This window comes from Nymphaea colorata, chromosome 11, assembly GCF_008831285.2.
Source record: "Nymphaea colorata isolate Beijing-Zhang1983 chromosome 11, ASM883128v2, whole genome shotgun sequence".
Lineage (NCBI taxonomy): Eukaryota > Viridiplantae > Streptophyta > Magnoliopsida > Nymphaeales > Nymphaeaceae > Nymphaea > Nymphaea colorata.
In genome coordinates, this window is record NC_045148.1 from 2,009,453 (window position 1) to 2,029,987 (window position 20,535).

At 38.8% G+C, this 20,535-nt stretch overlaps 2 protein-coding genes across 8 annotated transcripts; both read right to left on the reverse strand.

The window, feature by feature from the left end:
* Window positions 1-871: 871 nt before the first annotated feature.
* On the reverse strand, window positions 872-19,448 carry LOC116264010 (uncharacterized). 6 transcript variants are annotated; one of them, XM_050080437.1, is made up of 16 exons: window positions 19,220-19,448; window positions 13,159-13,713; window positions 12,665-12,944; window positions 11,639-11,916; window positions 9,417-9,575; window positions 8,527-9,300; window positions 8,330-8,418; window positions 8,148-8,210; window positions 7,968-8,056; window positions 7,250-7,318; window positions 6,259-6,921; window positions 4,689-4,763; window positions 3,957-4,027; window positions 3,825-3,882; window positions 2,190-2,454; window positions 872-2,020 (listed from the first exon to the last, which is right to left on the reverse strand). In XM_050080437.1, exons 2-16 carry the CDS (start codon window positions 13,581-13,583, stop codon window positions 1,287-1,289), a joined length of 4,092 nt encoding a protein of 1,363 aa, XP_049936394.1. In that variant the 5' UTR covers window positions 13,584-13,713; window positions 19,220-19,448; the 3' UTR covers window positions 872-1,286. The 6 variants fall into 6 exon arrangements, with proteins under 6 accessions (XP_049936394.1, XP_031499745.1, XP_031499747.1 ...); XM_031643885.2 differs by lacking the exon at window positions 19,220-19,448 and adding an exon at window positions 14,493-14,646; XM_031643887.2 differs by lacking the exon at window positions 19,220-19,448 and adding an exon at window positions 14,224-14,646 and having other exon boundaries at window positions 12,671-12,944.
* LOC116264464 (uncharacterized) lies at window positions 17,507-19,692 on the reverse strand. 2 transcript variants are annotated; one of them, XM_031644712.2, is made up of 5 exons: window positions 19,482-19,692; window positions 19,088-19,146; window positions 18,479-18,930; window positions 18,178-18,287; window positions 17,507-17,892 (listed from the first exon to the last, which is right to left on the reverse strand). In XM_031644712.2, exons 3-5 carry the CDS (start codon window positions 18,889-18,891, stop codon window positions 17,699-17,701), a joined length of 717 nt encoding a protein of 238 aa, XP_031500572.1. In that variant the 5' UTR covers window positions 18,892-18,930; window positions 19,088-19,146; window positions 19,482-19,692; the 3' UTR covers window positions 17,507-17,698. The 2 variants fall into 2 exon arrangements, with proteins under 2 accessions (XP_031500572.1, XP_031500571.1); XM_031644711.2 differs by lacking the exon at window positions 19,088-19,146 and having other exon boundaries at window positions 19,482-19,688.
* Window positions 19,693-20,535: the final 843 nt, after the last annotated feature.

Here is a 20,535-nt window from a genome sequence, read left to right on the forward strand (position 1 = left end):
CTAAGAGGAAGTACCTGACGTCATGATGGAAGTTGCCAAATGGCTAAAAATATATATCTATAACGAAGCATCTCCAGCCATTGCTTGACATCCAAAGATGGCTCTATTTGAAAATCTTATAGCTAGCCAGAAGCCACTCCAACTCAATCTCAAAGTCAAAATCCAAATTCGACCTTAAAACAAAACATAATTGTATAAAACAAATTAAGGAACAAATGAAAGAGAAATTACATTTGAACCTATGTACATATTATATCTACCTAAAATATACATACAGAAGCATACACATACTGAAGTGTCTCTCTGTGTGTGAGTGTGTGCATAGACAGATAAATACGTTCTGTCAAGTTGGTAGTTGATTCACTCACCATGAGGGCAGCTTCAGCAACTCTTTACACACACAGTATTCCAACAATAACAGAATGAACACGACAAAGAACCACCAGCAACAACTGCACAAAAATAGTCAACAAAAACAGGAACAAAAAAATTCATTAAAAAAGCACAAATTATTTAGCATCATTTACCTCGAACGATTCCAATAAGACAGATTGGAGAATGGTCAAACATGTAATGAATTTCTAAAATAATTAGAAACTCTGTAAGTACAAGAAGAACCACGATCAACCTGCCTCCATAAGTAGATCACAGTGCAGATCCAGCATCATGTCAGTACATTTATACAATAAGCATATTATTTTTTTGATCGGTTTGTAGCCAAGCATGAGTAAGAATAACAATTCAGAGGCAAATAATGCCCAGCAGCACAAATAGCAATGCTTACAGGCAGTTTTTAGAACACACACACACAGAGAGAGAGAGAGAGAGAGAGAGAGAGAGCACATCTAGTTTACACAAACTGTTTTCCATGTGGAAAAATATAAAATAAAATTTTAAGAAACAAGGAGAACAGGATTTCATGTTATTAGGAGAAATAAATGTACAAGGAGTGAAGAAAAAAGAAAAGATACAAACAGGGAGAATTGACTCAAAAAATTAACTAAAAAAAAAAACTATCCGAGACTGGTTGAAGAAGCAAACTTCTCAGCTGGGGCTTGATTTCAATTGGTTGGAAATAAGACAATAATCTAGATCACAACTAGCATGCTCTGTGACGCTCTTATCTAAAGAAGGTATACAAAAGAATGGCTTTTATGCTAATTACAAAAGCTAACAAGACAGGTAACTTGACCAGGTGGTTAAGCCACAAGAGCAGCATCAAATTCTTTATAGAACCTAAGAACACTGCAAGAGAATGTACAGGAATCATCTTCACGTCTGAGAGATCAAGGAATCATCTTCACGTCTGAGAGATCATCCATGGGAACAGAAAGACCCACAAGATGTTGGTCATGGTCTTGCATGCCATCATCGGGAAAGCTCCACCAAGTGTCCGGATCTAGACCTTGGTCAAGGTCATCAGAAACACCCAGTTGTTCCATTCCAGGTAAAGGCAAATGTGTGAGGTCAATAGGTCCCTCAGGGTCAAGAGGATCAGGTGCAGAAACACTGTCATCAGGTAGAACTTCTTTTACTTTTGTGCTCCCATTTACAGCTGTTTCACTGGATACGCTTATTGAACTCAACATGGAACTATGTGCCCCCTGCCTACTAAGAAGACCATTGACGGAAGTTGACAATTGAGCTGTCTTTTGTCTAGGCTTTGTCTTAGTTTTACGCTCACCCCTGACAGTGCCAGCAGTTGGCCGACCAGCTTTTGGTGCAGAGTTTCTTACTCCTTCTCTGCTGTGATCCCTATCCCTCTCACTTCTTTTCCCTTTTGTTCCACCCAAAATGCCACTGCCAAGGTTCGATGCACCTTTTGCTGCATTGCTTACAACATCATCAAGCAACAATTCCCTCTTTTTCCCCCTGCCAGACCATATTTCATCTTTCATAGTACTTTGGTCTGATGAATGAGCATGAGGCTGAAATGCACCAGCCAAATCCCTTTTAAGGCTACTTATATGCTGTCCACACTGCTCAACTGGATTTACGGCAGGTCTAGAAGCCAAAATGGCTGCAGAAGTAAATATACCAATATAAGGCAACAACCAAAAAGGGACAAAGACAAAAGACTCAGAAAGAACATGTCTTTAGTTGAGCAATTCCAGCGCAGGAGGTAACTAAAGAGGATAGTCCCACAGAAGAACTCTAGAAGTAAAGCTCCTTAGTTGTGAAGCATATACCTGTTGCATTGGCTTGATTCTGACTGGTAAAAGCCTCAGGGTGTAGTTTTACATTGTGCTCTCCTTTACTAGCATCAATACACTTTGTATCATTGCTGCAGGTGGGACCAGAAAGATCATCTTTGCGGAGATGCTCACGAAAGCAGCTTGCACCTGCCTCTTCATACTTACTACACCTGGCCAATGTCCGTTTAGCAAATGCTTGGGCAGCTTCAGCTTGCTTTGAAATTTTACTGCCACCACTTTTATTATTACCTTGACAAGCCTGTCAGAAAAGAGCATTATAAGCATTGTTGAAATTTCGCATTCTCCAACTCAACCAAGAAATCAGCCAAGAGTTGGCATTTAGAATATAGTCATGCACCTAAAATGCTAGTCAATGTAATCATAGAAACTGGCAACCACCATAGAGATCAAACAGAATGTATAGAAAAAAAAAATCAAAGTAGAAATTGCAAAATAGTTTCTAACAAGATGTAGTTTACTACTCCACAATCGCAGTCCATGTCCTACATATTCTCTCTACCTAAGTCACACGGGTATGCATGATCTGCCCAAATACCTCTGTCGGTATGCGGGTACGGCAACATGGTAAGTGGATATGGCTGTATTTAAAACATAAAAAATTATACTTTCAAACTTAAGTTTTTCTTTAATTTTCATTCTTCCCTTCTTTTTCTTATCTCCCTTCCACCTAGATTCTACATTGTTCTCTTATTTTTCTTTAATTTTGAAATTTTTTGTTGATTATTTATATATAATATTATAATGTATATATTTATATATATACTCTGCCATACCCATACCCAGACTTTCTTAAATCACGGCATCCATATAAGCCTGGGTACTGGGCCGGGCCGCCTTCGGGTACCCGGTACCCGGTCGGGCCCAGGCCCGGTTGTGCGGCCCGGGTCGGCCGGGCCCGGCCCGTTAATAATTTATAAAAAATATTTTTTATTGTTTTTTAAACTTAATAATGTATATTTTATAATTAAAATATACCTACATCCATAGCTGCCTCCACATACCCATACCCATGTGTGATGTGACTTAGTTCTCTACTTATTATGTTATTTACTGATGTTTCTTCAGTATGAGATACTAGTAAGAACCTCCAGCTTGTAGACCTTAACTTTTATAGAATATTGTGGGCCTAGACAGCCTACCTTAATACAACTTTACCAGCATGATCTCCTAAAAAGTATTGAACTGGTATAAACATTCCTGATAATTCTATACCACCAATCTCAGGACCTGCAAGGACCATAAGTCCATCTGTGGTGGACGGCAAAACTTGAACAAGTTTTTGTCACGATAGGTGGAGAGCAGGTGGTAAGAGGAACTGTGAAGGGTGTTCAGGTGAAAACCCTGATCAAGTCCTAACCCTGCCTCTCTGCACCTGAATCTTCCCATGGGCATGATGGTCAGGCACACGCCAGGTTTTCCACTCAGGGAAGCAGGTCCAGGTTTTCCACTCAGGAAGTAGGTGATCTGCCTTTGAAGGATTCTAATGATGCAGCGTAAAAAAAAATTCAGTACATTAGTAAACAATAAGAAACCAAACTTTCATTTGGAAAATCTTGAGAAAAATTTAACTATCAAAACAGCCAAAACAAAGACAACATACAAACTCACCATAAGTTTCTTGTATGCTATTTCCACAAGTTTGTTCAGCGCCAAACGTTCAAGGCTCCTGCATAATAAAGCTTACTAACTGCTGGGAAGACATTATTCCACATGAAATCCACAAATATATACTCATCTCACCTTTCTTGAAGCTCCCTTTCTTGCAGAACAACCTTCTCCAGCTTGCAGAGATGACTTTTCTTTTTCTTCACCTGGAAAAGAGGCAATTACAAGTAAATAACATACTTACTAGAAGAGGCTGCCCAGGAATATGTTTTTTTTACAAAGTTATGCATGCACGTGTTAGAATTTATATAAACTTTACATGTATTTGATAGCTAAACAACTAGCTCCTTTCTTTTTCCTTCCTTTCTTTCAGTTGTTTATGAGGCAAGTCTCTCCCATTGTTATGATATGGCCTGAGTGCTAGTTTATCTAGGTTCTTCTCCATTAATGTGTTCTTTTCAACAGTTACAAGTGTTTACTGTTGTTTCTCTTAAGGCTGTTTGCCCGTGACTTCTGTTTTCCTCTCATCAAGACTGCATGCTTGTGGTGATAATAATTTTTGGAGCCGTGATTTAGAGTATCTACATACGTATGTACATACAATCACCATGACTGCATTATGTATAATCACCTCGACTGCCACAGTATTTGTAGCCATTGACAGATAAACAAGCATGTTAACTCTACTGCAATAGATTGAAGAAAAAAAAAAAACTTTTTCTATCTTATAGGTTAGACGGTCAAACCAAGACCCAAAACGCCGCAAACATCCCCCAGTAAGTTATCAAACTGAGCAAAATAGGAACAGGGATCTCCAACATTGCACCTCAAGGTAGAGTTACAAACAGGAACTTTAGTAAAACTAACCTGTTGAAACAATCCCTCCTTGAGATTGGAGATATCTCTGCTAATTTCATCATCTTCTCCCTGTGATAAATTAGGCTGAAAGCAGAGAGAAGAAGATAATGAGACAAAAAATGGAAGTCTGAGTGAACCATTTGGTCTTATCTTATCTTAGGAGTTCAATAGGCTGAAAGCAAAGGCAACAAGATAATGAGAAGGAAAAGGAAATTTGAATGAACCATTGAATCTTATTATCTTAGGAGTTGAAAATTCTAGATGCAACTGCAAGTGCATTATTTGAATTCTGGAGATAAGTGCTATTTAGTTCATAACCATACTACAGAACCAAACCAGCAGCATACAGTAAATCGAGCTCAACAAGAAGGAAATGAAAAACCTTATTGATTGATTTGAAGAGGTACAGATCATGTATTTTACACTATTACTGCCATTTCCTTTTTCAGGTCAATAAACTGCAAGAACAATTTCTTCATTAAGCTTTCAATGAACTAAACCACAGGAGTTCTTTCACTTCAAGTGTTCTTAGTTCGGACATGAAGGCTGTAAAACATGGACCATGTCATGTTCTGAAAATAAATGCAAAGCTTGCCAAAACATTATGGAAGAAATACAAGATTTTACAAATTACAACAAACCAACAATCTGGGGAAAGAGTTCGGATCTAGTATGACAAATCTATGAGGTGCTTAACAGACTGTTTTTTCATATATATCCGTTACTGACACAAACAAAAAACATTTTTTTGGCCCAACCTAGTCTACTAATGACAATGTCCAGGAAAAGGGAAAAGCAAGCTTTGTTTAAGCACACTAACTAAATAGCAGGAATGCAAAAAGGGTCTCAGTTCTGATATGTGGGAAAACATCTAACTCATAGAGCCAGACCCAGATGGTATGCATGTGAAGTGGATTGATTAGCTGACAGATAGACAAGTCGAACAGAAAAGGCATGTACGATCTCATTTGTCACTTGGACACTCACAGGTTTTCCATGAAAGATGGGCAAACGTGTCCAAGAGCTAGAACTAAGATACCATCAACCACACAAACATAGACGTGATGAAGCACAAGTGCAGAAGAACTCTGCAAGTGGATCTGAGAATTGCATGAAATCGAGGCATAGCAAGTATTTTTCACCGGCAAACCTTTAAAGACCAGCTCAGGCTAAGTTCTTGAATGCCAAGTAAAAGCATTTTTACAGGGTTGTTATTACATGAGAGCATTTGCACTGAACCCATAACTTTTACTTGAAATTGGTTTAGTATGACATCTTTATCAGTTTCAATTCAAAAGCTGACAACGTTAATCTGTTTTCAGAAGATCCCATGACCTAACGGTTCGTATTCTCTGCTAGACCCATGCCTTACTACGAGATCTGACTCAGAAGACAGACACAGAGAACACGCATCAAAGAATAGGTCTAATTCTCATATCATTCTGATATAATTGGTATCTCTATTTTGAATTGTTAGCCAAGATCCACCAGTACTGCAACAAGACATGATATTCTAAGACAGCATTCCACGTCACAGGAAAGGGTTAAACTGTAAACAGGTGCTCAAACTGAAACCTACCACCACTTCTGGGAATAACCCAATACTTCGAAGCTCCAAAAGTATTCTGTCATCAAGTGGCATCTGCTGATAACAACAATCAATTGAACTAATGCCAGAAATGGTCGAGTCACTCAAATCTGATCTGTCAGCTCCATGGTGCTCACTGTTATACGAGTTCAGGATGGCACCGTCATCCAATGCAAGTTCCTCCTTATATGGTAACCCCTTCTCCGGGTTTTTAAAACCATTTGAAATAATACTTCCATCAGAAGAGAAGTTATCAAAGGAATGATACATATGGTTCTTAAGTTCCCCCATTGATTCAATTTCAGACTCGGTCCTGTCCATGTCCTTAGATTCATTACCAGTATGACTACAAGCACCACGAGGAGAATCATCACTTGGGTATTGATAAACCTCTCTTTCTGTTCCACCAGCACAACTAATTTCACTGACTTCATCTTCAACAATCAGAGCAGCAAGAAGCCTCTGCGAAAGAGGTATAATCCTCTCAAGCCATCTGTCAGTTCCTAGTTCCCCAGTATCCACAACATGTGATTCATCAACACAACTCCCAGTCTTAGCAGACTCATTCTGCGCTGCTTCTGTTATCAGAGTTGCTTGTTTCCCCTCAAACAAATGGCCAGGTGAGGATATGAAAGTTTCACTAAAAGATATATCCTGCAAAAGTAAAGGAAGACAAGAAAAGAAAAGAAAAAGTTAGAATAAAGTAGCAGAAAGATTCTTAAGCCTTATCCAAAACGAAGCAAAAAATTTACGAGCGAAAAAAATAAGGTCTTTAACAAATACAGTCAAGCCATGATTCTTCTAGAAATAACAAATGTAAGGAAAATCATAGTGCACAATGAAAAGCCATAGCCGTTTATGATTATCTGTTCATAGTTGATGGTTAATATATTGTTCAATCTATGCCACAACAGAATTTCAACTAGGTTCACTAGCATAAAGCTCGTAAACTAACATAAGGAAAACCTCAAATATTGCATACCTTTTTGTTCTGATGAACACCATATTGGAAGCATAAGCTGTTCTCCAACCCCTCTGCAAGCCTCTTCTGGTAAAATTTCAGTAAAAATATGAGGAAGGAAGCAATTCAAGGCACATATATGTGTGTGTGTCTGTGGGAAGTGTGTTTTACATATAGTAATATCCATATAGACAATCAACAGAAGGCTCTTCAGCTCAGTAAGTAGTTAAAACTTCCAAGTATGTTAGAATTACCAATTTTTCAGAAAGCACTCAAATTTTCTGTTAGATCAGCTACAAAATGCATGCTAAATAATGATTTTATTAAAAGTGAACTTAAAAGAAAACTTAATTGAATAGCACTGGGTGGGCTTAACATTACAACATAAGACTTCTACAGAAACAATTAGGGGTCCAACTAAAAGAGAAGATAAAGCACAACACAACATGCATATATCATCTCTAGTCCTACAATACACATACACACCAAATGAGAGAGGGTAAGAGCAAGAAAGACAGAGGGACAGACACATAGCAACCTTCTCTTAGACAATAAGGACAGTGACAAGTGTTACCTTGCTTGGTGTTACTCTAAATTAGTTAATGAATGATTAGCAGGCATACTCATCCTGCCCCCTGTTCCCTCTCAACTATAGAAACATACATATATGATATACAGGTACACACATAAAAGATGCATACATATATGCATATATACATAAAAGACATTGGGGTACTACCTGCTCCTGTAAGCAGGTCAAATCATCTGGCGTGACAAAAGCAAACACTGGTTCAATTTGACGCCAAAAAGTGCTTGAACAAGCATGATCTGCATAAGTAACAACACACCAAAAGAAACAAGATAAGTAATGAGGAAGCATTCCCATAGATCAATAATCAAACAAAAAAGGCAAGCATACTGCTGGCTTCCTGAGCAAGACTAACAGCTGCCACAAGTTCTTCACGATCATCATCTGCTTCACCTAGATATTGTGCCAGACAAAACTTAGTAATAAATAAAATAAAATAAAATAAAAGTGCTAACACGTGAGAAGTATAACAATAATGGCCAAGAACCTTATTACAGAATCTTGCAATTTACCAGTAAGAACTAGGGAAGCATTTACATGTCCAGGCCGACCAGATGCCTTTCGATCAGAGAACTTTTTTGTAGGTGGGCGGCCAGACTTACTGAAACCATATCATAACAAAATGCAGTCAGCACGAGAAGCCAACAGCAAGATAGTGAATTGCTGCAATTTCCATTTAGCTTAATATTTAATAGAAAAAAGGGAACACCTTTCAATCTTATCTGTGACAAGCTTTCTGTGCTTGGGAATGGTCGATATGTCCACTTTTTCTCTAGAATGAGGCAAGCAGCTCCTAGACATAGCAGAACCTCTTCCAGTCCGTCCTTGTCTCCTAACTCCATCTCCAGTTTCTTCCTTCATAAGAGACTTCTTCTTTGAGGGCACAACAAAGCTAGCAGCCTTTTGAACTGAACTTACAGCCCTATCCTCTGCTTCACTAATCTTTCCCTTCTCTTTTGACTTATCAAGAACACCAGAGTCTTCACTCTCTGAGAATCCAGCTGGAGATAGAACACTTTCAGCTTTGAGCTTGAACTGTGGAGAAGCACTCGAAATACGCCTTAAAGGGCCAGAGCCATTAGCCTCTCCAGAAATCAATCTAGCCCCAGTATCAGAGCTGGTGAATGCGTCTAGCTGAGATTCATCGCTGTTTGGAACAGGAGGAACTAAATTTGTTCTTCTAGCAACACGTGAAATCTTTTGAGGTCGTTGACCAACCCACTTAGCAACGGGCGGAGAAGATGACCTAGGTGAAGATGCCCGAGTAGACAGAGGACGTTTGCGGTTGTTGTTAGCTCCACCTATTCCCTGTGTTTTGTTCAAGCTTAAAGGCTGCTCACATCCCTCAAGAGCTCCAGCTGCTCGTGCAAAGTTAGCAGTTGCATTAAACATCACACTAGATCCAGTACGTGGTGCTCTGGAGGCCTTTAATTTTCCAACTGGAGTGGGACTTCCTGACAAATTTCCCTCACGGACATTTTGCCTACAAATTCTCATAAAGAGACAAATATGTATATAGACTATAAAGCCAAAGGCTAAAAATCATTTACACAAGATACTCAATATGAAATGGATGAAGTTAATATTATATTTTCGTACTTGGCAATTCCTTTCATGGTGGCCTTCTCTTTATCTGATCCAATAAGCCGATCCCTTCTATCAAGAGAAACACTGTCTGCATCTGTTCTTGCTATAGGGCGGACATTTAATCCACTAGACTGAGCAGCACCTCCAACAATTGAATTGGCATAACCTGATCTGCAATAGGCACAAATAGCTCATATCAAAGAAAGAACACAGAAATGCCACTAACAAGGTCATGTCATGTATGGGGAACCAAAAGCAGGTTTTAGGACACAATCTGCTTACTGAAAACATCAGAATCAGTTGACAGTTAGAAAACAAAGGCAACAAAAAAGTTGAAAGGATTGCAAACATCGCATGCTCAAAGGCGAACATATGCTCCAAAATCCAGGTACATAGATGCTAACCATACTGGCTACTACAACCAAAAGATCAACATCGAAGGACAGAAAACCCCAACCAGTTTATATCGGAGAATGATAATCACAATAAATACAACTACCAGAGGAATTATAGCTTAATCACTTAGAATTAATTAAAAATACACCTTCACGGCATGATTGCATCCAAAAACTCTTTCAACTCTCGGATCAGTCAGAAAGGATCATGAACTCAATAGGAGGCCTTCAGAGCAACCACCAATAAAACTTAGAAAAGGAATAAGCAAGCTACTGATGGAACACAAAGATCCTTCCCTGCCATTCAGTGGTGATAGTCCTGGTCTCCAACACTTCAGAGAAGAACTAGCACTGAGACAGTTAACTCTATAGAATGGCTGCAAACTTGAGAATTAGTCCATTCCATCAGAAATCCCAGAAGGAACCAGGTAAGGGGTCAAATACTTGTCCAAAGACTAGGGCCAGGAAGATATATTTTGTTGTCATCTCCTTAATTTCTTTTTAATTTCCTGATATTTGTTTCCTTATCTGTTTCATGATTAGTTATACTTTATTTTTTGTGCCAAGATTTTCTAATTTGGATTTCTGTAAGCTGGAGCATTGAATGAAACATAACAGAAGATTTTTCTTTTCCTCTTTTGCTTAGAAAAGGAAAAAATTTCTATGTGAGTGCTTGCCTTTGGTGCAAGTGACGATCAACCCTGATTAGCCACATCATTCTAATAATGTTCTAATATAATAACAAAAGTAGACATATGTATTTACTGTCGTGTTCTTTGGACCGCTTTCATGTGCACCGAGGAAACTTGCTTCCAAGAATCCTTTTGTTTTGCTGCTCCACAGGGAAAAATGAAAAGGAGGAATTTTCAATTTAATCATGTATCAGCTAATGACACTGTCCCAAATTAGTAACTGTTTTTCCTTGCCAGATCAGACGACATGTTTATTTGCTACCGAGCTGGCTTTAAACTTGCTGTTCTTGATAAAGAATGAACAAGAAATTACATGAATAAATAGCAACTTGGAAACCACTTTCAATCTTCCATGAGCTTAGCATAAATTTTCGAAAGTGTTAATTAAATAGCTTTAGCTCCTAACCATTAGATTAAAAAAATAAGAAAAAGCATAAGAAACTAAGCAAATAATGATAATCCACTTTCAGACAAAATTAATAAATACATCACAGACTTCAGCTTACATAGATTGACAAATTTCTGAATGCTAATGTTCAACAGATTAAACATATCAGAATTTTCAAAGAATGATAAACATTTTTTTCTTTCAAAAGAATAAATAAGTACCACTTGCTCATCACTTTAAACTGGATTAAAGAGAACTGTCTCTTAGGCTTGAGCAATGTAAAGATGAAACAAGCCATTAAGTGTTTGTATAAAGCAAGATAATAATGAGATACAGGGTCGATCAGAGCACTGCCAATGATGGTTTTCTCTTCACTTATTTGGATGATATTCAATCAATAAGCTTTTCAATCCAACAGCGACGCAAATTGAGGCTTATGCTCAGGTATCTACCTGGCTAAGCAGATCAAATACTAATAGCTTACTTCCCAATTTCTAACACCATAAAATAAGTCTATCATCTGCTAAAAGATTGCCATGCTCAACAAATTCCTTATCATGTCAACCTAACAATGTATGATAGATGGAAGGGTGACCATGCATAATAATTATCAATAACTACCAACTAGCTATGATCCTATCATGGCTGCAAAAGGAAAAAATTGCACAATAAATAATAATGAAGCCAAATGTGAACGGCTAATAAATTATGTTGAATTCAGTAATGCATGTGCTTAATACCCCGTACAACTTATATTACCTAAAACCATGGCTGTCAATTGATCGGGAGCGACTTTCATTGCCAGCTCTTTGTTGCATACCACGCTTATGATCATGATCACCATCTAAAGGCCTATTAACTGCCACACCTACAGACCGTTTCCTCTTCATCTTCTTGTCCCAGCTCTCACCCCCAGGTGCCAAAACACGAGCTTTTTCGTCAGACTGAATTGACAGTCCACTTGTAGTCCTCAAAAGTTCTCTATCCTTTTCAGGAAGTCCAGATGGTCGAGTTAATGTACTTGTGCGTCCCTCAGACTGCCAAAACCCAGGTCCAAAAAAGGACAATAAGAAATATAAACTGTAATATAGCATGCAACGATAGAGATGATGATATGCCATCTATAAGTACTGTGAAGCTTATGACAACCTTGCAGAGGGAAAGGATGAACGGCATCGTTATAATCATACTGCATCCACAAAAGCATTTCTGGAGCTGAAGTTATATCTACATTGAAGTCAAGCTTTGGACTTCAAACCTTGATATGCTATGTTAAAAGCAAAAAATTTACATTAACATAAATTTAATCCAAAAGATCCCTCCTGCTATAAAAGAAGAAGCTAGAAAATCCCATGTTTTTCATACATGTTAGTCGGCGAGTCGCTCTGTGTGTGTGTGTGTGTGTGTGTGTGTGTGAGAGAGAGAGAGAGAGGGAGACAGAACATTGTAATGAGAAGATAATACAAGACAAACTATCGAATGGTAAATAAGAACACAAATCAGGGATACAATAAAAGAGAATTACATAGACAAATGGTGCTGTGTGGCATGTTGGAATCAGAACCCGTCACATCACAACTACTAAATGATAAAGCAGACGGTGCAAATTTTAAGAAATAAATGAGCAGGAATCAAGAAGTCCACAAGTACTGGAAAGTAATGGAACAAAAAATGAAGCATTATGACAGAAAGAACCCATCAGAACCAGCAAGGATGAATGAAATTTTAAATAAATCAAATAACTCCTCAATAAGCATTAGAAACAAGAAAATGAAAAACACAAACCCGTACTTCCACCAGAGATGTGCGAATTCGCCTGTTTGGTATCATATTCTTGGTCCTATCATCAGCTCGGGGTGATATAAGGTCCATGGGGCTCATCAATTGGTGTGCCTGTGGCCCCATCTTCATTGAATTTGTTCCTGAAACAGAACGATCTGCAGAGAGCAAACCACTAGATCTTTCAGTTGGAAGTCCCTCATTCCTTGGTCGTTTCCGAGACAAAAGAGCATGCCTATATTTTTCCAACTTTGATATGGATTCAACCAAATATTTTGCTCTGTCCCTGGTCAACAAAAAAAGGTAAATTAGAAATGTAAACAGTTCTGTCCCAAAAGTAATATCCGTAAAACGAGAAAATCCAGGCAATAAATTCACCGAAACAAAGGCGACATGTTTTTTTTTTTTTCTTTTGTTTCTTTTCCGTTGTTCGAAGGTATAGGGTGTTCATGTACACTAAACATCTTAGCAACACATAATAAGGAAGGAGAAGTAAATACTTTGCTCGTGCGGAGCTCTCAATAATGCTAGACTTCAAACGCTTCAAGTCTTCTAACATTGGCGGAGAAAGAGGCTTCGAGTGCAAAGCAGTCCCGAAGGAACCATCTTCCGTTAACATGATTGATGAAATATTTAAGGCTTTCTTCAACTCCCCCAATCTTGTGAACTTCTGGTCACCCATGGATATCGAGTCAAGGTTCATCCACTGGCTAAGTGATGGTAAATCAACATATGGGGATGCATCCCCTCTTGATATTGAGGAACCAGAGCCCGTTATGCGACTGTCGCTGCCCTCGCGAAAGCTGCTTGACCTGTCCAATGATCCGGCAGCAAATGAACTACGCTGCCCATTGGAGTAGCTAGTAGGGAGAGTTGAGCCTTCTGGACTACCAGAAGCTGGATCAAACCGACCACCAGATGCCATTGCTGCTACTTATCAGTAACACATACTTCATCACCCACTAGATCCCCTGAACCGCATAAAGGTAACCTAGCTAAAAAAATCTATCATGCTCAACTAGGTATTCTCAGGACCAGCATTTCAACTGCACTACCTGTAAGGATGAGCATACATAAAATTATACTCAAGAACCATTTTCTCAGACGAAACGACCCGTCACTACTACTTTTCATGAAATCTACATAAGAAAATTCTATCAATTCAAGCACCCGCCTAGCTGCAATAAATAAAAACCAAGTCAACACAAAATAACATCCTAAAGTTCGTACATAAGCTTTACAAGGGTCAAAATTAAAACAATCAGTCAGGTAAACAAATAGATAAGACGCCAAAACAAATAATATAAACCTCCATTATCAGCTGAAAAATAGTCGCAACAAAAATTATAGAAAGACAGTAGTGAACTCCAATTATACTTCGAAGATGAAGGAAATGAACAGACAGTACTTGAATTTAAAGTATAGTAACCTGTACCGGGGAGATTTCTAGGAGAAGGTGAAGGTTCGAGAGACACGACATTTTCCTCAATGTATCTATGAACACGAATATACCAAAACGGAAAATAATCGACAACTACGCAAGCACTGGAATCAAGAAACTCAACTATTTTTGAAGATGATACCACCAAAGCCCGACTGACGACGAAACAACCGGTAATTCGCCGGGACGCAGGAGTTGCGCCTATGGAACAATTAGGCCCCCCAGGAGATCGCACCTGTGAGCACCGAATACCTCTATCCTAGCTAGAAGCAGGCTCTGGGATTTGGGGCCGAGGGCAAACCGATGGGATCATGAAACCCTAGTTAAAAAGAGAGGAAGAAGAAACTGTAGAGGTCGGAAGGCGAGAGACCACACGGGAAGCAGGAGACACACCCGAATCGGTGGCGATCATGGAGATCGGGCGGCGAGAAGACATCGGACTGACTGAGATCGCCGGATATTCGGCGGCTGCTCCGGCGCAGGAGGTCGGTCCTACCTTATATAGAGGGGAGGACCGGACGGTGCCGCTAAAATGGTCGCGCCAAAAGAACACCGCGACATTTTTCATATATCGTGTACTTATCGAGAGAACGACGCGTTATTCGGCCGATTCACGTTATTCTCTCTGGTGTAGTCATGCCGGTACATCTTCGCGGTTTAAGGGGAGATTTAAAAGAACATGGATACAATTATTTGCACTGTTTCTGGCGTTGAACCAACTTGTGAAACCAACTTTATTTTCATTATTTTCAATTCTTCGTGGATTAAACATTGAGATGTATTTTGCATTAATCATTTGGTAGGAAATAAGATTTAAAACATGCAACGCCGGCCAATCATGTTTTCAAAGTGTTTTGCAATTTAACGGTCTGCAATGCACGAATCGTTCAAACATTTTCCCATGCTCAAGTAAACGATTCAGTTTTGACAAAGTAATAAGTAATTGTACCGCGCACAACCATCTCTTCATGTTGAATCAATACAGCTGGGATTTGAACCCTGTCTTAGTTTCTTACATTAGCTTACAAAATAAATTGCTATTTTGGTCCGAAATTTATATATATATATATATAAAATACAGCTCGGATTTGAACGCTGTCTTAGTTTCTTACATTCACTTACAAAATAAATTGCTATTTTGGTCCGAAATTAATATATATATAAGTGAACGATAAACTCATTCAGCCGTATAACCAAGATAGTCCATTCGAGATGGTTGAGAGAAAAACAAAAAAATCACAAATTAATATTAGATGATGAAAATGTTCATCACCCTTTTATTTAAACTAATATTAGATTCATCACCCTTTTATTTAAACTAATATTAGATTCATCACCCTTTTCTTTATCTTTTTTTCTTAAAGGTTCATCATGTTTGATCGGACTGCACAAATTAAATAGCTGGGTAATTTTAAAAATGTAGAGTATATATATATATATATATATATATATATATATATATTTATTTATTTATTTATTTGTTTATTTGTTTATATAAAGAGAGAGAGCCAATAAAATGAGAATATATAACAAAATTTGATGACAAAAGGTCCCTTAGATACAAAAACAAACTGTAAAAACAAAAGCAAGAAAATGAAATATACAATACAATGCACAAAAAAAGAAGGGAGGCAGAGTGAGAGAGGAACGACAGAGTCACCCAGCCGCAGGCGGACAGCGGCGCCTTAACCGAATGACAAACTTGACATTCCCCTGCACAAGACGAGCCACAGAATCTGGCAAAAAGAAGGTGCCCCTGAAGACTCTGTTGTTGCGCTCCTCTCAAGTGCGCCACCAAGTTGAAATGAGCCACGGCCTCCAAACACGATCCCAGGAAGCAGATAGGTAGGGGAAAGACAAAAAAAGAAAAAGACGAATGGATGGTGGGTTTGGAATGCTACTAACAAGGAAAGACCAAGTAGAAGCAATGACACTAAAGAAGAAAGGATAATAAGTAAAAAAGTGAACCCGAGACTCAGCCATGACAAGACAGAGGGCACACTGGTTAGCCAAATTGATGCCAAGGCGCTGTAAGTGGTCAAAAGTGTTGATATGACCAGTAAAAAGAAGCCAGACAAAAATAATGGTACGAGGAGAGGAGCCAGGGGACCAAAAGAAACGGGGTGAGAGCGACGCAACAGAAGGACCAAAAGAGGCCATGTAGCAAGAAGAAAAAGTGAACTCATGGGTATGTGAAAAAGGCCAGGATGGGAATGTGGACGATGAGAAGTCAACAAGACGGATGAAAAGATGAATTGTTGAGAGAGAGAGAAAGGGGGGGGGGGAGGCGAGGAAACTACTAGTAAGAGTAAGTGCTAGACTCATTAACCAATGTCTTGACTATCATTTTTTACACACATGAATTGTTGAGAGAAAAACAATTCATATTTTTTTCTTCTTTTTGTTTTTCTCGCTATTTTGGATGGTTAAGTGGTGTGTCCGGAGTTCGATTTCCATGTCTGTTATTTCTCAATGCCAAAAATGAGTTGAGAGTGCCGTTCAAGCTGAGTCCTCGGAGATAGCTTACTACCCACGGTGGGAACTGGGAAGGAGGAATTTAGACTCTTTTCTAAACCTGTTACTTATAAAAACCTACAAACCCATCAAGGAATAATATATATACATATATGTTATGCCTTCTTGCCAAAAATTATAGTTATTTTATTTCCGCTAATACTTGAATTCGAATTGCATGTATTATATTATGTTTGAACTGAAAGTTGTTTCGGCTCATTTGTTTAAGAGGCGAGACGGAGAGGTGAGGATTATCACCAGTATTATCAACGTGGCTTCGTATTGGAGCATATCGGCTAAGGTATGTTATATCAGGCCTTTGATGATACGGCAGAAACAAGTTATTGGTTTTTTTAATCTTTCACTTTTTAATCAATTTATAATATATATATATTTTTTTTCGTTTTTAAATTTATAAAATCGAAAAACAAGGTGATGGGGGCCAGTATGTAACGATGTATCAGCTAACATGTTTTATCAGCAAGCAAACCAATATAATGCTTTTTACATTGCTTAGAGTTGGCTTGGGCTTGGGTTTGGGTTTCGGGTTGACTTGGGTCCAAACTCGGATCTAAACCCACCAAAATCCAGTTCAAACGGATGGCTTGGGTTTCGCTTACACCCAACTCTATTACTTGCTTTTAGTAATTTTTTTCCGATCCTGCAAATTGTTCGACATTTTCTTCATGGATAGTTTTAACGGTCGGTCTAGTTCATGGCATGTTGTTTGCAGTCCATTGATCGATTTTTTTGCATTGATATGACAGTTTCGGTCAATGACATCATCTACGTCTGCAATGCATCAATTGGATCATTCAACGAGACACTTTGATTTCCAATATCTTGTGATGAAGGCTGATACCAAGTTGATGCCAGCCGTAAAGAGGATCGTGTCCTTCAAATCTCAAATCAATGGACTGTCAATTGATCAAGAAATCAACAAAGTTGTAATCAAATAACAAAGTCTAATAATAAATAAAAAAAAACCCAATCTCTGATTTCAACTCAATTAAAATATAGAAAACGGATCAAATATGATAAAGGGTCCAAACGCCATGACTGGATCCAAAATGCCTAAACTAAGCTCAGGGAGGGCTGAACCTGCGCCGCCTTTGTCCCTTCGTCGCACGCGTGGACCTCCTCACGTTCACTTCCTCTAGTCTTGAGTTTCGACCCCCGCACAGATTCTCGTTGGAGCTCTCAACCGCTGCTCTCGTCGATGATACATACTTGGACGCATCAAACGAGTCTAGATCTACTAGGTCCCTTTGGTTCTGCTCTGCATCAGAAAAGATGAACAGCATCGTTATTATCATCCACAAAAGCATTTCTGTACATCTACATTGAACTCAAGCTTTGGACTACAAAACTTGTTATGCTATGTTAAAAGCGAAAATTTTACATTAACATAAATTCAATCCAAAAGATTCCTCTTGCTCTAAAAGAAGCTAGAAAATCCCATGTTTTCATGCATGTGATTCGGCGAGTCGCCTTGTGTGTGCGCGCGCGCATGTGTGAGAGAGAGAATATGTTCCTGAAACAGAGCGATCTACAGAGAGCAAACCATTAGATCTTTCAGTTGGAAGTTGCTCATTCCTCTGCCGCTTTTGCCGCATTTGCAGCATGTATTTGTCCAATTTTGATATGGATTCAACCAAATATTTTTTTCTGTCCCTGGTCAACAAAAAAAGGTAAATTAGAAATGTAAACAGTTCTGTCAAAAATGTAAAATCCTTAAAATGACAAAATCCAGGCAATAAGTTCCCAAAACTTTTCCTTAGTTTCTTTTCCATTGTTCGAAGGTACAGGTGTTCATATACATTAAACATCTTAGCAACCCATAATAAGGAAGAAGAAGTAAATACTTTGCTCGTATGGAGCTCTCAATAATGCTAGACTTCAAACGCTTCAAATCTTCCAACAATGGCGGGCAAAGAGGCTTCGAGTGCAGAGCAGTCCCGAAGGAATCATCTTCCATTAACATGATTGATGAAATATTCGAGGCTTTCTTCAACTCCCCCAATCTTGTGAATTTCTGGTCACCTGTGGACAGCGAGTCAAGGTTCAACCACTGGCTCAATTCGACATATGAGGATGCATCCCCTGATATTGTGGAACCAGAGCCCGTCATGCGACTGTCACTGCCCTCGTGAAAACTACTTGACCTGTCCAATGACCCGGCAGCGAATGAACTACGCAGCCCATCGGAGTAGCTAGTGGGAAAAGTTGAGCCTTTTGGACTACCAGAAGCTGGATCAAACCGACCACCAGATGCCATTGCTGCTACTTATCGGTAGCTCCACCATTTACTTCATCCCTGAACCGCATAAAGACGCCAAAACAAATAATATAAACCTCCATTTTCAACTGAAAAACCGTCGCAACAAAAATTATAGAAAGTGAAATCCAATTATACTTCGAAGATGACGGAAATGAACAGACAGTCCTTGATTTTAAAGTAGAGTAACCTGTACCAGGGAGATCTTTAGGAGAAGGTGAGGGTTCAAGAGACACGATATTTTCCGCAAACTATCTGTGAACACAAATGATACCAAAACGAAAAAACGATTAAGAAATCATTGGAATTTGGACATAAGAAACCTAACTATTTTTGAAGATGATACCACAAAATCCCGACTGACGACGAAACAACCGGTGATTCGGCGGAACGCAGGAGTTGCTCCTACGGAACAATTAGCCTCCCCAAGACCTGTGAGCACCGAAATAACTCTATCCTAGCTAGAAGCAGGCTCTGGGATTTGGGGACGAGGGCAAATCGATGGATTCATGAAACCCTAGGTAAAAGATAGGAAGAAGAAACTGTACAGGTCGGAGGGTGAGAGACCACACGAGAAGGAGGAGACATACCCGAATCGGTGGCGATCATCGAGATCGGGCGGCGAGAAAACATCGGACTAACCGAGATCGCCGGATATTCGGCGGCCTCTCCGGCGCAGGCGATCGGTCCTACGTTACATAGAGGGGAGGACCGGACGGTGCCGCTAAAATGATCGCGCCAAAAAAAATACCGGTGACATTTTCCACGTATCGTATACTTATCGACAACTATCTCGACAATGACGCGTTATTCTGCAAATTCCCGTTACTCTCTGATGTAGTCATGCCTATACATCTTACCGGTTTAAGGGGAGATTTAAAAGAACATGGATATAATTATTTGCACTGTTTTTGGCGTTGAACCAACTTGTGAAACCAACTTTATTTTCGTTATTTACAATTCTTCGTGGATTAGACCTTGTGATGTATTTTACATTAATCATTTGGTAGGAAATAAGATTTAAAACATGGAATAAGTAATCCTATTTGCTACTATATATATATATATATATATAAATAAAGAGAGAGAGAGAGAAAAGTTGGTATGTTCAAGTGCTAAACATCTCGACTATTATTTTTTATTAGATGGATGGTTGAGAAAAATAATGAGAATATGTTACTAATTAATACTATTTGATTAAAATACTATAAATTATTTTTCTCCACACAACTTGCTCAAGCTCGGCTGTGATCCAGCTTTAGCTCGCTCAACTAGTCATCTAATCACTAAAACACTTCCTTCTTCCACAAAATAGGCAAATTCGAGTTTAACTTTTTCACGTTAACTCGTCCCCATTAATAAATGAGCCAAGCTTACCGTATGCCCCTAAATAATGGTTTTCTAACCATGAATGAGTATCTTATTTCCACTAATACTTGAATTGCATGCAGATGATGGGGAGAAGGCTGCCGTCCGTATGAAAGGTTCAAATCGGTCTTAATAAATAAATAAATACTATATATATATATACACACACAATCTTTTACACACCCACAAACTACACACATCGGAATTGAACTTTTTTTATGGTTTTTGTTGTTTTTTCAATAATAAGATGAGTATAAAGTTGACGATGACTAAGAT